This window comes from Anabrus simplex, chromosome 2 (assembly GCF_040414725.1).
Source record: "Anabrus simplex isolate iqAnaSimp1 chromosome 2, ASM4041472v1, whole genome shotgun sequence".
In the NCBI taxonomy this organism is placed as follows: domain Eukaryota; kingdom Metazoa; phylum Arthropoda; class Insecta; order Orthoptera; family Tettigoniidae; genus Anabrus; species Anabrus simplex.
Window position 1 is genome coordinate 644,090,287 of NC_090266.1, and position 14,447 is coordinate 644,104,733.

At 39.0% G+C, this 14,447-nt stretch overlaps 1 protein-coding gene across 1 annotated transcript in view; it reads left to right on the top strand.

Annotated features, from left to right (window-relative positions):
* LOC136863623 (KICSTOR complex protein SZT2) overlaps positions 1-14,447 on the top strand; it is an 874,751-nt gene that overhangs the window by 276,779 nt on the left and 583,525 nt on the right. The window contains 1 exon segment of the mRNA XM_068226020.1: positions 8,879-8,897. Within this exon segment, the coding sequence (XP_068082121.1) occupies positions 8,879-8,897 (19 nt within the window).

Here is a 14,447-nt window from a genome sequence, read left to right on the forward strand (position 1 = left end):
GAGAGGGAGAGACACAGAGGGAAACAAGAAGCTTCTCATTCACAAATGAAGATATTTTCAGAGAAATCCAACTGCTTCAGCAAGGAAAAGCAGCAGGAAGTGATCTAATTACTGGGAAGGTATTAAAGACAATGGGGCGGTACATAGTGCCTTATTTAAAATTTCTCTTTGACTTTGTCATAAATAATAGTGTAATACCAAAAGAATGGAAGGAATCTATAATAATACCAATTTATAAAGGAAAGGGTGATAAAAAGGAAACCAGAGAACTACAGACCAATCAGCCTGACCAGTATAGTTTGTAAAATACTGGAGAGTTTAATATCAAAGTACATCAGAGGGATATGTGATGATAAAAATTGGTTCATGAGGAGCCAGTATGGATTTAGAAAGAAATTTTCTTGTGAGGCACAACTGGTGGGATTTCAGCAGGACATATCAGATAAATTGGATTCAAGAGGTCAGTTAGATTCCATAGCCATAGATCTTTCCAAAGCCTTTGATAGAGTGGAATATGGAATATTATTAAAAAATTGGAGGGAATAGGATTGGACGTAAGGGTTACACGTTGGATAAAAACATTTCTAAATTCAGGCGTTCAGAAAGTCAAAGTAGGAAATAATGTATCGCAGGAAGAGAAAGTTTGGAAGGGAATTCCACAGGGTAGTATAATCGGTCCGTTACTTTTCTTAATATACGCAAATGATTTAGGGAACAATATAACATCAAAAATAAGATTGTATGCAGATGACATAATTGTTTATAGGGAAATAAATAACATTGAGGATTGTTCAGAATTACAAAGGGACCTTGAAAGTATCCAACAATGGGTTGAAGAAAATAATATGAAGGTTAATGGAGACAAATCAACTGTTACAACTTTTACAAACAGGAGCTTTAAAACTGAATTTGAATATACTTTGGATGAGGTAGTTATCCCAAAAGATGGCAAGTGCAAATACTTAGGTGTGAGATTTGAAAGTAATTTGCACTGGAAGGGTCATGTTGATGACATTGTTGGGAAAGCATACAGATCGTTACGTGTCATAATGAGGCTACTTAAAGGATGCAATAAAAAATTAAAAGAAAAAAGCTACTTAAGTATGGTTCGTCCATTATTGGAATATGCAAACAGTGTTTGGGATCCTCACCAAGAATACCTAATAAAAGAAATAGATAGTGTGCAGAGGAAAGCAGCAAGATTTGTAACAGGGTATTTCAGGAGAAAGAGTAGTGTATCAGAAATGTTAAAGGAACTAGGGTGGGAAACTTTAAGTAAGAGAAGGGAGAAAACTAGACTTATAGGATTATATAGAGCCTATACAAGAAAAGAAGCATGGGGAGATATCCGTGAGAGGCTTCAGTTGGAAAATAATTATATCGGCAGGACAGACCACAAATATAAAATTAGAAGGAATTTTTAGCAGTAGCGATTGGGGTAAATTTTCATTCATTGGGAAGGGTGTGAAGGAGTGGAACAGTTTACCAGGGATAGTGTTTGATCCTTTTCCAAAATCTGTACAGATATTCAAGAAGAGAATAAACAGCAACAGAGAAAATAAATGAAGTATTAGAGGGCATTCGACCAGTGCAGATTATTGTAAATAAAAAAATGTGTGTGAATAAATTAATTCCATCCCCTGGTCTAAGGAGTTGGACAGCTAAAGTAGGGGACTGGCTGTAGGGGTGAAGTACAGTGGGGACTTCGAGGGCCCTTGGACCACTACGGTAGCTGTGAAGGCCGTTCAGGAACTCTGAAAATTGGTGGCAAAAGGGGCTCTGGTTATGACGCAGCAGGTCGTTATGCTACTTAGGTTCCAGAATGGGTTAAGGAAAAAAAAAAAAAAGTAAATAAATGCAATGTAAATTTTAATCTTATACCAGTTGAATAGTATCATTTGAAGTAATTCCACATACTCTATATCAGCTGACTATATTTGTAAGTAGTACAGGAGATATTATAAGTAGAATTTTGTAAACAATATAAATTTATTAAGGATGAGCTGTGTGTTTAATAGAAAAAATTGTTAGCGTAAATTGTATAATATTGTATTATAGGAAAATTTTCTTCTCTTGTTAATTTAATATTTAGTGCTTGACAGTAATGTATTTTAGTGTACCATTTGCCACCGAGGTAGACACCTCATTTGCAAATAAAGAGATTTTGATTTGATTTGAACCATTATTTGATTTGACTTCTTACAACTGCATTGTAATGAGACTACGTCTGACACTAAGTAACATCTGATAAAATGATGCTGCTGTTGTAATATAGTACATTATTATTGCACGATAGCCTCCGTGGCTCAGACGGTAGCGCATCGGCCTCTCACCGCTGGATACCGTGGTTCAAATCCTGGGCACTCCATGTGAGATTTGTGCTGGACAAAGCAGAGGCGGGACAGGTTTTTCTCCGGGTACTCCGGTTTTCCCTGTCATATTTCATTCCAGCAACACTCTCCATTCTCATTTCATAGCATCTATCAGTCATTAATAAATCACTTTGGGAGTGGTGACCCCATCGTACTAACAGCCTATATCTGCTTCATTCATTACATCACTGACCCGGTCAATGACTGGAAAACAGGTTGTAGGTTTTCATTTTCATTATTGCACGATATGATTTTGTCTTATCTCAGTATAGCAAGAAAAGCAGTGAAAAATCAAAGTAAAGGACTAAACTGTACATGATGTTACAAAATGTTGACAATGATCTTCAAAATAATTTTGTTCACTCTATTTACAATGGTATGTCTTGAAGCACTGAGGTACACAAAGTCCAACCTTGCAATCTTGATACCTATACAGACTTTCTTTCATAATATCTTTATTGTAACACACTCTGCTCCTCCTTGTCACACTTATTTTGGTCACTGGATGGGAAGAAGGCTGCTGGAAAATGCCCCTTCTGTAAATCATGCTCAGGCAGGTTTCAGTGATGCCCTTCCTACTTGTGGGCTTCTCATTCCATTGGCTGCTTCTCCAAGATTCTCTTCAACTATCTGTTCATGAAGTCAGAAAGTATAACCTGTCTTTGGTTCCTCCATTTTTCTGATACGGCTGATAAGCATTGAAACAATGTCTAGCAATTACATGAAGAGGTTGAAGTTGTACTTCTTTACTCTTTCTCATGCAATAGCATATGCCTCAATTTTCCCATCGCTCTTATCTGCTCCACCCGTATTTTTATTGTAGTCCACTGCTAGCTTGGATTTTCATTCAGCGTAGGTCTATGAAGGCCTCATCATGAATTGTACTAATCATAGTAACTTCCCTCTTATCTCTCCAGTGCTGGACCCTAATCTTATCCTTATATCTGAAAATTTGCTCACCTTTCTTCTTGAGAACATAAGCTACTCCAAAGCGATTTATACGCATCATTCCCACCATACAAGTGTCCATGTTACACAAAGTTTCAGCTAACTGGACACTGGAATACCACTTATCTAGATACAATGTATGTCCTTTGTTCTGTAGTTCATGTGACAATTCCAGGACTACTCTACTTGATATATGAGTATTGGGATATGAGTTCCCAAAGTCTTTGTCTTTCCCGGTATATACAATAAAATTCCAAATGTACCCTGAATCACTCTCCCAAAGAACAAACCGTTAGTAACCAAAGTGACTCCTTTTCGATGGTATGAATTGCTTCCACTGCAGCCTTCCTGTCCACAGCACTAGCAATTGATTCACACAAATATATTTATGTAGTGTATACAATTCTTGGCACTTCTTGTGAATTGGTTTCAAAACAGGCAATATTTTGAATAACTTCCCTCAGATGTTGGCATTGCAAGTCTTATTGTCAACAAAATTTCCACAGTAATGAAAACCTTTTTCTCACTCATCACTTTGTTGAAGAACGGTGTCGAAATGGAATCCCAGTGAGTAAAGTACAGTTCATAAGTAGGCTTCTTTGTTATTCCTTGGAAAATGAGAAAGGATTGGAATAACTTTATCTCTCATGTGGTTGTTGGAGTAAAATCCTGAGCTTGTGACCAAAGTTTCAGTACTGTATGAACTTGGAAAAATTGTTCTGTGTATCTATTTTTCTGCTCACATATTAGCTTAATATAAATCGGCTAAAAGAGAACAGTGAACTTGCTTTGTTGGAATCACATCAATATTTATTTTACTGTCTGATACAAACGTAAAAGCATTAAAAATTGACTCCTAAGAGAAAATTATATTTTTCCACCTTTCGTTGACTTAGGAAAGACATTGTTTATAACACCAGAACTTGTTTCGGTTCCCGTTCAAGCATCATCAGCTGGCTAACAATTAAATTAACAAAAGACGTTCTAGAACATTACTAGAAAAATATGATATATAAAAGAGATTGTGTGCACTGAAAAATAAATGTTCATTAAAATAGGGTGCGAATATTTAAAAACGTCCACCTGTTAAGAGTCTTACTGCTAAATGCACATTTCATTATTACAAAATATTTTTGTTACAGATTGTATCGTGACGATTTTTAAAATCCACTTGACCGGGCGAGTTGGCCGTGCGCGTAGAGGCGCGCGGCTGTGAGCTTGCATCCGGGAGATAGTAGGTTCGAATCCCACTATCGGCAGCCCTGAAAATGGTTTTCCGTGGTTTCCCATTTTCACACCAGGCAAATGCTGGGGCTGTTCCTTAATTAAGGCCACGGCCGCTTCCTTCCAACTCCTAGGCCTTTCCTATCCTATCGTCGCCATAAGACCTATCTGTGTCGGTGCGACGTAAAGCCCCTAGAAAAAAAAAATCCACTTGTTTTGATAATGCTAAATACACACTATGCTGTTTCATAAGTAAAAATGAAGATCATGCTACATTCTTATTATCATATTAAATTCAGGAGCTATTAATTTCTTTATGGGTCCGTATTGATGGAATAACAGTCACAATTATAGATTGAGATTTCCCACCTAATCAATACTTAATTTCTTTAAATGTATGTATTCACGTTAAAAATACATTAGCCGGGCTGAGTGGCTCAGACGGTTGAGGCGCTGGCCTTCTGACCCCAACTTGGCAGGTTCAATCCTGGGTCAGTCCGGTGGTATTTGAAGGCGCTCAAATACGTCAGCCTCGTGTCGGTAAATTTACTGGCACGTAAAAGAACTCTGCGGGACTGAATTCTGGCACCTCGGCATCTCCGAAAACCGTAAAAGTAGTTAGTGGGACGTAAAGCAAATAACATTATTATTACAAAAATACCTTAATACAGTACCAGTTTAAATCTCATAGCGATCATCTTCAGCTGAAGAACGTTAACAAGATAAAACTACAATTACATCAATTTAATACAGTACCAGTACTTATACTAAAACAACATACAATTTTTTATATCAATGATAAAATATGCATGATGACATTAAAAATAGTAATGTTTAATGTCTACTTCACTTGTACAGTTCTTATATTTAATATTTTTTTAATGGTACATCATCTTCCACTTTGAGATGGGTCAGTTGTAAAAGGCTAATCCAGTTTTGTCGTAGTGTGAATAAAATAGCTTAAAACATGTCCATTTTGAAATAAATGCTTCTCAGTTTGGAGCTGGATCTAGTGTCTTGTTGGTATATTAATTCTTGCAGGTTGTTATTATGTGGTTGAATTGTGTGAGAACATCCATTGCTGCAGGTATTATAATTGTGAACTCTTTGTTGTGGACCACATAATAGATTGGGATGTCTAGAAAGAATGAAAAGGCTACTGTTAGAAAATATCTATGGGTTTTAAACTGAGTTCAAAAATTTCTGTGACTAACTATCTTGTCAGGCTGGCTGTTTGTGTTCCTGCTGGAAACCTGCTGCGTACTGCTTCTCGTATGGCGAGGGCTAATGTTTGGAGCAGTTGTGGGGACGGTAGAGGGGATAGAGGGGAGACTTGGAGGGGCAATCTGAGTAGGAAAGGGAGTATTCTGCGGAATCCTGATTACATATTGTTGTTGTTGTTGTTGCACTGTGTTTTTTTTAGTAATGGAATAATTGCATCATAGAAAATATTTTTCTGTTACATCATTAAAAAGTTGTAATTTGGATTGACATATTGGTCCATATTGTACCGGGAAAAAAAGTCTGTCTTTGGGGCGCTGACACTAGCTTGAAGAGCATGGACTATTTCTAAGGGTGTGGCATGAAAACATTGGAGTTGGTACAGAGAGGGGTATTAGTTCATTGAACTTAGATTTTTTTGAGAATCTGATTTTATTGTTCATTGAAAACAAATTCATATCACCTTTCATACAAGTTGAGTTGAAGCATCGTAGCAGGCTGGAATCTCCGGACTCCGGGATGGTTGCTGGGCACGACCTGGACAGGAACCACGCCCGTATTGGATGTGAAGTTCTCAACGTTCTAGAATTTCTCAAAGTTCTGGAATTTCTCGAAGTTCTCAAGGATCTGGGAGTTCTCGAATCTCTAGATGCACACGTTGCGGGGTTCGATCTCGCACGACAATGTTGACGAAAGGTGAGGCGTGATTCACACACAAGTCCCCCGTATGGCATTCAACTTACTTGTGGCACTGTTAAATAAATTGACCTTTAAATATTGCGTTCACTCATTGCAAATGGAATATGTCAAATGTTAATGAAATTGACACTAAAATCTTGATTCAAACACCTCGCTGAATCACAAATGTTCATAAATTGTCACTTGAAAATAAGACGATTGAATATTATATCTGACCATGTGTTAGATGTCAGTTGAATTAATACTTGAGAAAATAATGTATAATTTATAATGTCAAGTTCACGGCATAAGTTTGCTAACATTGGCATGGCAGACTGGAATGTTCTATTGGGTCACTAATCATTGTCATCACAGTTCCTAACTTACTGATGTCGTCAGTTTATGATTAGAACATAATATTGAGCACAAGATGCACAGTTCATGCCATTTCAGGACACATCAGTACATTTGTAATAAATTAAGCAAATTAAATGGTACTCGGAAATGTTTTATTCCGTCTATAAACAAATTTACGTATACCTGAAGACTGTTAAGCAATGTCATTAAGCGATCATTGAAGTAAAATTGCACTTGGAAAGAGTAACAGAGTCTAAAAGTGTAAATTATGAGTTCAATTATGACACTGAAAAAATCCCATGTTCTCTCGGAACTTCACGAGAGAAAACCACAAACTCAGATATGGCATGGGTACTCTATGTTTCCACAGTCAGTTACGATGACACAAGTTTGAACACAAGTCCAGATGCGGCACTCTAAAAAATATTTCATGTTCCCAGAATTTATGAAACATAAGTTCGAATGTAATACTCTGAAATACTCTAAGTTTCCACAGTTCGTCACGAAACACAAGTTCAATGTGGTACTTGGAAAATTACAACACTTATAAGAAAAGTTCTATATTCCACAGCTTGTCTCAAAAAACAAGTTCAAATAAGACACCCAGAAAATTTCCATGTACCCAAAGTCTGTTTACGAAATACAAGTTCAAAATAAAAGTTCAAATGTAGCACTTGGAAAAGTTACGACACTCACGAGAGAAATTCTAAGTTCCTTCAGTTAGTCACTGAAACACAAGTCCTAACATGGCACTTGAAGAAAATTATAAAGTTCCAACTCCGCTGGAACCGAACACTCGAAATGCAAAGACTCGTCCGAACATAGGTTCGGTCCGCACTTGTAGAGCTTCACCCATCATCCGCGTCACAGAGACGGTGGAGTAACACGCTGAATCTGTAGTCCTGATCGCCCTCCTTTTATACCCGATTGTGACGTATCTAGAACGTGGGTATTATCCACCTCTATAACTCCCAAAATACACAGTGGATTTTCTCGAGAATTTGACAGATTGCATCTGTTACGATGGCCTCTATGCTGGCAGTGTCAAAACAACAACCTATTAACGCTAAATAGACTTTTGCACATGGGCCGGGACATTACCATACATGGTCACGCTTAGCTGTGCGGAGCTCACTCGAAGCGGCTACGTCACGGCTGAGTGCGTCAGCGAGCTTGGCAGGCTGCCTATCTTCCACCTCGCGCGAAGTCCAACACACATACTTAGAAATTCTTTCACGTAGCGGCATTTCTGGTACATGTCCCCCCCCTGTCAGGGTGAAGAAAATTCGATCAGGATTTTCTTTATGCGTCTCTCTCAAAGTATGTCTTTAAGCTGGAAGTATTATATATTCTCTTGATGGCTCCATCTAGTTTATCCACTCTATACGCGCCATTGGCGAGGTTTTATCCAATTTTATAAGGTCCTGTAAATAATGGGCAGAACTTTGCATAAATTATTCTTTCAGGATGTGATACGGCTGGTCTGTGGATGAGTACTTGGTCACCGATCTGCAATAGTTGTCTAAAAGCACGACGTTGTTGTCTTCTCTCTCTGAGCTGGTCTGCATGTCTCAGCTTACCTAAAGCATTTTCTATTCTTGTTTGCTGGTTAACATCTGCCTCAGGTGGAGTGTGTAACCATTGGTCCCATGGTCGATCGGGTGTTATGCCTCTGTCAAGCCTTAGTTGAATGTCCTGCGTTGATTCATGGGTAGTAGAGTTTATGATTTCCTGCATGATTGGAAGCACCTCTATCCACTTCCAATGTTGGGATCCACAGTAGACCCGGCAGAACTTTGCGATTTCTCGCATTACCCTCTCGGCGGGTTTGGCCTCGGGGTGTCGTATCAGATTCATAATATGTCGTACTTGCATGTCTTCCAGTGCTACTCGAAACTCGTCGGACGTGAACTGAGTCCTGTGATCAGTCAAGAGGAACTTGGGATTTCTGATCTCTGGTATGATGTTTCTCTTGAGTCGCCGTAGGATGTTAGCGGCGGTGGATCTTTGTATAGGCAGAAGCATCATGTATTTTGAGAACACATCAAACACTACGACGATGTGCCTGTTGCCCCGAGTTGCCTTTTGCAAAGGACCGTAGATATCTAAGGCCAACACCTATCGTGGTTGCTCTGGGATGATGGGTCTAGGAATTTCTTGCAGTAGCCAGTTGTTAGGCTTAATCCTTTGACATAGGTCGCAACTTCTGATGACCTTGCGGACATCCCTTCTCATATATTCCCAAGTGAATTTCTCCTGGATAACGCCGGTGACTTTATCTGTGCCGGCATGTCCAGTAATAGAATGGCAGTGCCAAATTATTGCGGACCGCAATTTAGGTGGGGCCTAGATCCTACTTTTAGTTTTTGCCCGGTCTACATATTTGCAGATAAGTCCACCATAGTAGCAAAATGACTTAGCTAGTTGATGGATGCGAGGGTATTCGTCATCGTCAGCAGGAGTAGATCCTTTAAAATATCTCATGAGCTCATGGGTTTTCCTATCCCTCCCTTGCATCTGGGCGAGGTGTGAAGTTTCCTTAGAAATTCCTCATCATCATCATCATTCAACACTTCAATGGGCTGGACCATTATTTCCTCCATGGGATTTCGACTTAAGGACTCTGCGAGTGTGTTCTTTCTTTCAGGCCGATGTACAACAGTGATATTAAACTGCTGTATGAATAGCGCCCACCTATTCACCCTCTCACTGGTAAGGTCTGATGACATTATAAATGTGAGGGCCTTGTGGTCGGTATAAATTGTGACCGGGTATCCGAAAACAATCTTTTGCCAGTACTGCAATGAATGCACGATTGCTAATGCCTCCAATTCCATCATGGTGTATGCCTTCTCATGAGGCCTGAGTTTTCTACTCATAAAAGAAATGAAGAGTTTGGAGTTGGGATCTGCTGGGTCAGTTTCATACAACACCGCCCCAATTCCAATCATACTAGCATCACATTCGACATGGAAGGACCATTCAGAGTTTGGGTATGACAGTTTAACACAATTACTAAGCATCTCCTTGGTGGCTAGGAATGATTGTTCACAGTTCTCTGTCCACTTCCATTGATTATTTTTTCGGAACAACTGTTGCAATGCAGCTACCGTTTCTGTATACTTCGGGCAGTGCTGGGAAAAGAACTGACATAGACCCAAAAATTGTTGGACCTGCTTAATCCCGATTGGCTTCGGAAAGTTCAAAATACATTCGATTTTTCTGGATTGGTTTTAATGCTATCTCCACTAATTAAATGACCAAGGATCAGAACTTGTGTTTTAAAAACTGACTTTTCTTCACATTTATTTTGAAATTCTTGGCTTCCAGGTCTCGCAATACTTTATGGACATCTTCTCGATGTTGCTCTAATGTTTCAGAGGCGATCAGGATGTCATCAACATAAATGGTGGTAATAGATTTCACCTCATCAGAGAGCTGGTTTTCTAACGCCCTTATTAATATGGCTCCAGAATTCTGAATTCCAAATGGAAGTCAATTGAAGGCATACGTGAGATTATAAAAAATGAAACCTGTAAACACTTTACTCTCATCGTCCAGCATGATGTAAAAGTAAGAGGAAGTCATATCTAAAAGAGGGAATTATTTCTTTCCATAGAATTTCTTAATAATGTCTTTAAGTAAAGGTGGGTGGTCGTACTCCATGACCAATCTCTCATTTAAAGTCTGAGCGTCTAAGCATACCCGCAAACTGCCATTGGGTTTTCGGACTATAGCGAATGGGTTGACATAGGGTGTGACGCACTTTGATATTATCCCATCTTGCTCCATCTGTTGAATGAGCGCTCTTGCTTCGGCTCTGTATTTCTCTGGTATGGGTTAGGGACGTTTCTTGTATGTGGAAGTATCCTTAACATCCAGATGATATCTAAAATCTTGGATCTCTCTGGCTTTATCATTGAATACGTCTGGATAAGTTTTGAAGATTTCCTCGACTGAATCTGCAATGTCTTTATTGGCTGCTGGGTATTCAATTACACTGACTATGGAGATGACATAGTCTGGACCGTCGTCGTACATCTCTTCTATAATAGGCACATCTTCGATGGGTCCCACTTCATTGGGATCACCCTCTTCATTTTCGACTGGCGCAACATAGCTATTCCCACCATCGAAGTCTTCTTGTGGGGTATCTATCCCTTGTTTTCAACCATCATCTCCTTCAATCAGCTGTAATTCTACAGGGTCAACATTGTAAAACGTAATGACGTTTGCAACATAATCAATCACTCCTCCATGTTTAATAAGGAAATCAGAACCAAGGATGATATTGAATTTCATCTGAGAAAGCACTAAGAAATCGTGCTCGAATTGAACATGTCCCACGATGAATTCCACAAAAGTCTGCAACTTGCATTTAATGCATTTATGTGGAACAATCCCTTTAATCCTAAGTTGAGGAACAGGCATCACTAGTACGTCATGTCTTTCCTTTATGGCTTCCAATAGTCTATTTGAAATTAGAGAGGCTTGAGCTCCTGAATCTACTAATGACATAATTTTGATGTTACCAATCCTAATGGCGATTACCAGCAGGCTACGCTGGATTCTTGGCCTAGATGGTGTCATGTCCTCATGGAGTAGTTCCGAGTCTTCTACGAGCCAATAATGTACCTGAGAGTCACGCAGAGTGGCTCTCCCGTCCTTCCGTTTTCAGGCAATCTCTGTAAGAGAAAATTGGAGTATTTTTTTGCACCCGTTGCATCGGAGTTTGGGGCAGGTGTTTCGTTTCTTTTAAGAGAAGACTCCTGATACTCTAATGAGGCAGCTCCTCCTTGATCCTTGCCTTTCTGCTGTTCTTTCATGTACTCTTGAGTATCTCGCCATCGTCTATTCGATTCTTCCCAATAAGAAACCCTGTCCTCTCCTTGCTGGGCCTCTGTTGGCTTCTTCCATTTTGATCTATTTTGGTACGGCACTTTCCCTCTATCCTGCCGTCCTTTATACCCTGGATATCGGATAGGTGTGTTTCGTTGTATATGCAGTTCCTCTGGTACTTCTGGATCTGGGCGTCCTTGTGTCACAATAGCGACAGGATTGGTAGTTACTTCTTTAGTTTTACCCCCTTTGGGTAAAGATTGAGCATGGGCTGTGTCCAACCTACGAAGTATCCCGTCCATTTGTTCTGAAGATTGTACATTAGCAGCTACCAAAATCTCCTGGACTTGGGCTGGGAATTGTAATGTGATCGCTTGGATCAGCTGTTGTTCAGGCAATGGTGGGTCCAAGAATTGCATTTTCTTAAGTTGCCTGATGAAATAGTCTGAATAACAGGACGTATTTATGGAAGTAGTATACTTCTTAGCGTATAACTGCAATTTAATTAGATGTTGCGTCTCTGAATTCCAGAAGCGCTTAAGTATGGCTTCTTTAAACTCTGAACAGGTGTTAAAGCAAGATTTAAAAGCGGAATACCACGATAGGGCGCGTCCCTCTAGTAGTTTAGAGACGACACGGAGTTGTCGATCAGGACTGATTTTGTTCTCCTGAAAATATTCCTCAGTGTTGAGTAGAAATTCCCTAGCGGTGTATTCCATCTTCCCTGAGAACTTAGCAGGGTTTTCATCCGCCATTCGGATGATAGTAGTGATATTCGTGTTCTCGTTAGTCTTTAGTAAACTTGATGAAAACGAGGGAGTATCTTTTAGTTCTAAATTAGAGACCTTACTACCAAGAGTTTCTATTTGTCCTTGTAGTTCTGTTTTAACATCTTCCACCTGTTGTTTAATAGTGTCTTCTACCACCTTAACTTCTTCTTGAAGGTCCTTTTTTAGATCGGATACATCTCGGCATATACGCATGACCTGAGTATGCGTAGTATCTAATTGAGATGAAAACTTTTTATCAAACTCTCCCTGTTTACTCTTTATAAGACTGACTTTGTTATTTACTCTTTGAATGTCAGTTTTAAGTGTGTCTCTAAGATTCTCCTGAATGGAGGCTATCTAAACCTGGGCTAAGGATAATTGTGAGTGTGATTCTTGAAATTGAGTTCTTAAGTCTTCTACCTCTTTTGTAATTTCCTGAGAGATTGGAAGAATAGCTTTTATGTCGTCCTTGAGAAGGGCTACAACTTGGGTTTTAATACCTTCTTTCATGATCGCCATGTTATTTTTCAGTTGGTCATTTATTTCGGAAATTTTTGCATCTACCGTAGCATTGGACTCTTTAAATTTTTGTTCAATGCGAGCACCAGCCTGAGTAAGTCTTTGTTCTAAGGTAGCATTCGATTCTACAAATTTCCCGTCTACTTCGGCATTAATCTGAACTACAGATTCCTTAAGTTGACATTCAAGATTGGAACTAGTCTCATTAAGTCGACGTTCAAGATTAGAACTAGACTCATTAAATCGGTGTTCAAGATTAGAACTAGACTCATTAAGTTGATGTTCAAGATTAGAACTAGACTCATTAAGTTGAGCACTGGTCTCAACGATCCTACGTTTGAGATTAGAACTAGATTACTTAAGTTGTTCTTTCATACTGAGCCTAAGAGCTTCGATCACTGCCATTATCTCCTCCATTTTGTTAAAATAAATAACGCTAGTACCAAGTGCAGAAATGATGATGATTGAAACACTTCACAAAATGAAAGATTTTTCAGAACTTGTACTCATTCAAAAGTTCAAAAAGTTCTTAAGTCCTAGTGCCAATGATTCAACTTAAATTCTTTAAACCAAGTCTTTTGAAGTTAATGCAAATCACTCCTATTAAGTTAAACTGTTTTACTTGTTAAATTATTCACTTATATTTCAGTTAAGTTGGTGTCCACTAAAATTTGTAAACACTCCTATTCTGATTGAATCTGGTCACCTTTGCTTGGGCTGTATGTTAGTCTCTCATGTTAACACTCCAGTGGAATCGAGCCCTTGAAGCTTGAAGGGCATGGACTATTTCTAAGGGCGTGGCATGAAAACATTGGAGTTGGTACACAGAGGGGTATTAGTTCATTGAACTTAGATTTTTTTGAGAATCTGATTTTATTGTTCATTGAAAACAAATTCATATCACCTTTCATACAAGTTGAGTTGAAGCGTGGTAGCAGGCTGGAATCTCCGGACTCCGGGATGGTTGCTGGGCACGTCCTGGACAGGAACCACGCCCGTCCTGGATGTGAAGTTCTCAACGTTTTAGAATTTCTCGAAGTTCTTGAGAATCTGGGAGTTCTCGAATCTCTAGGTGCACACGTTGCGGGGTTCAATCTCACACGACAATATTGACGAAAGGTGAGGCGTGATTCACACACAAGTCCCCCGTATGGCATTCAACTTACTTGTGGCACTGTTAAATAAATGGACCTTTAAATATTGCATTCACTCATTGCAAACGGAATATGTCAAATGTTAATGAAATTGACACTAAAATCTCGATTCAAACACCACGCTGAATCGCATATGTTCATAAATTATCACTTGAAAATAAGACGATTGAACATTATATCTGACAGATGTCAGTTGAATTAATACTTGAGAAAATAATGTATAATTTATAATGTCAAGTTCACGGCATAAGTTTGCTAACATTGGCATGGCAGACTGGAATGTTCTATTGGGTCACTAATCATTGTCATCTCAGTTCCTAACTTACTGATGTCGTCAGTTTATGATTAGAACATAATATTGAGCA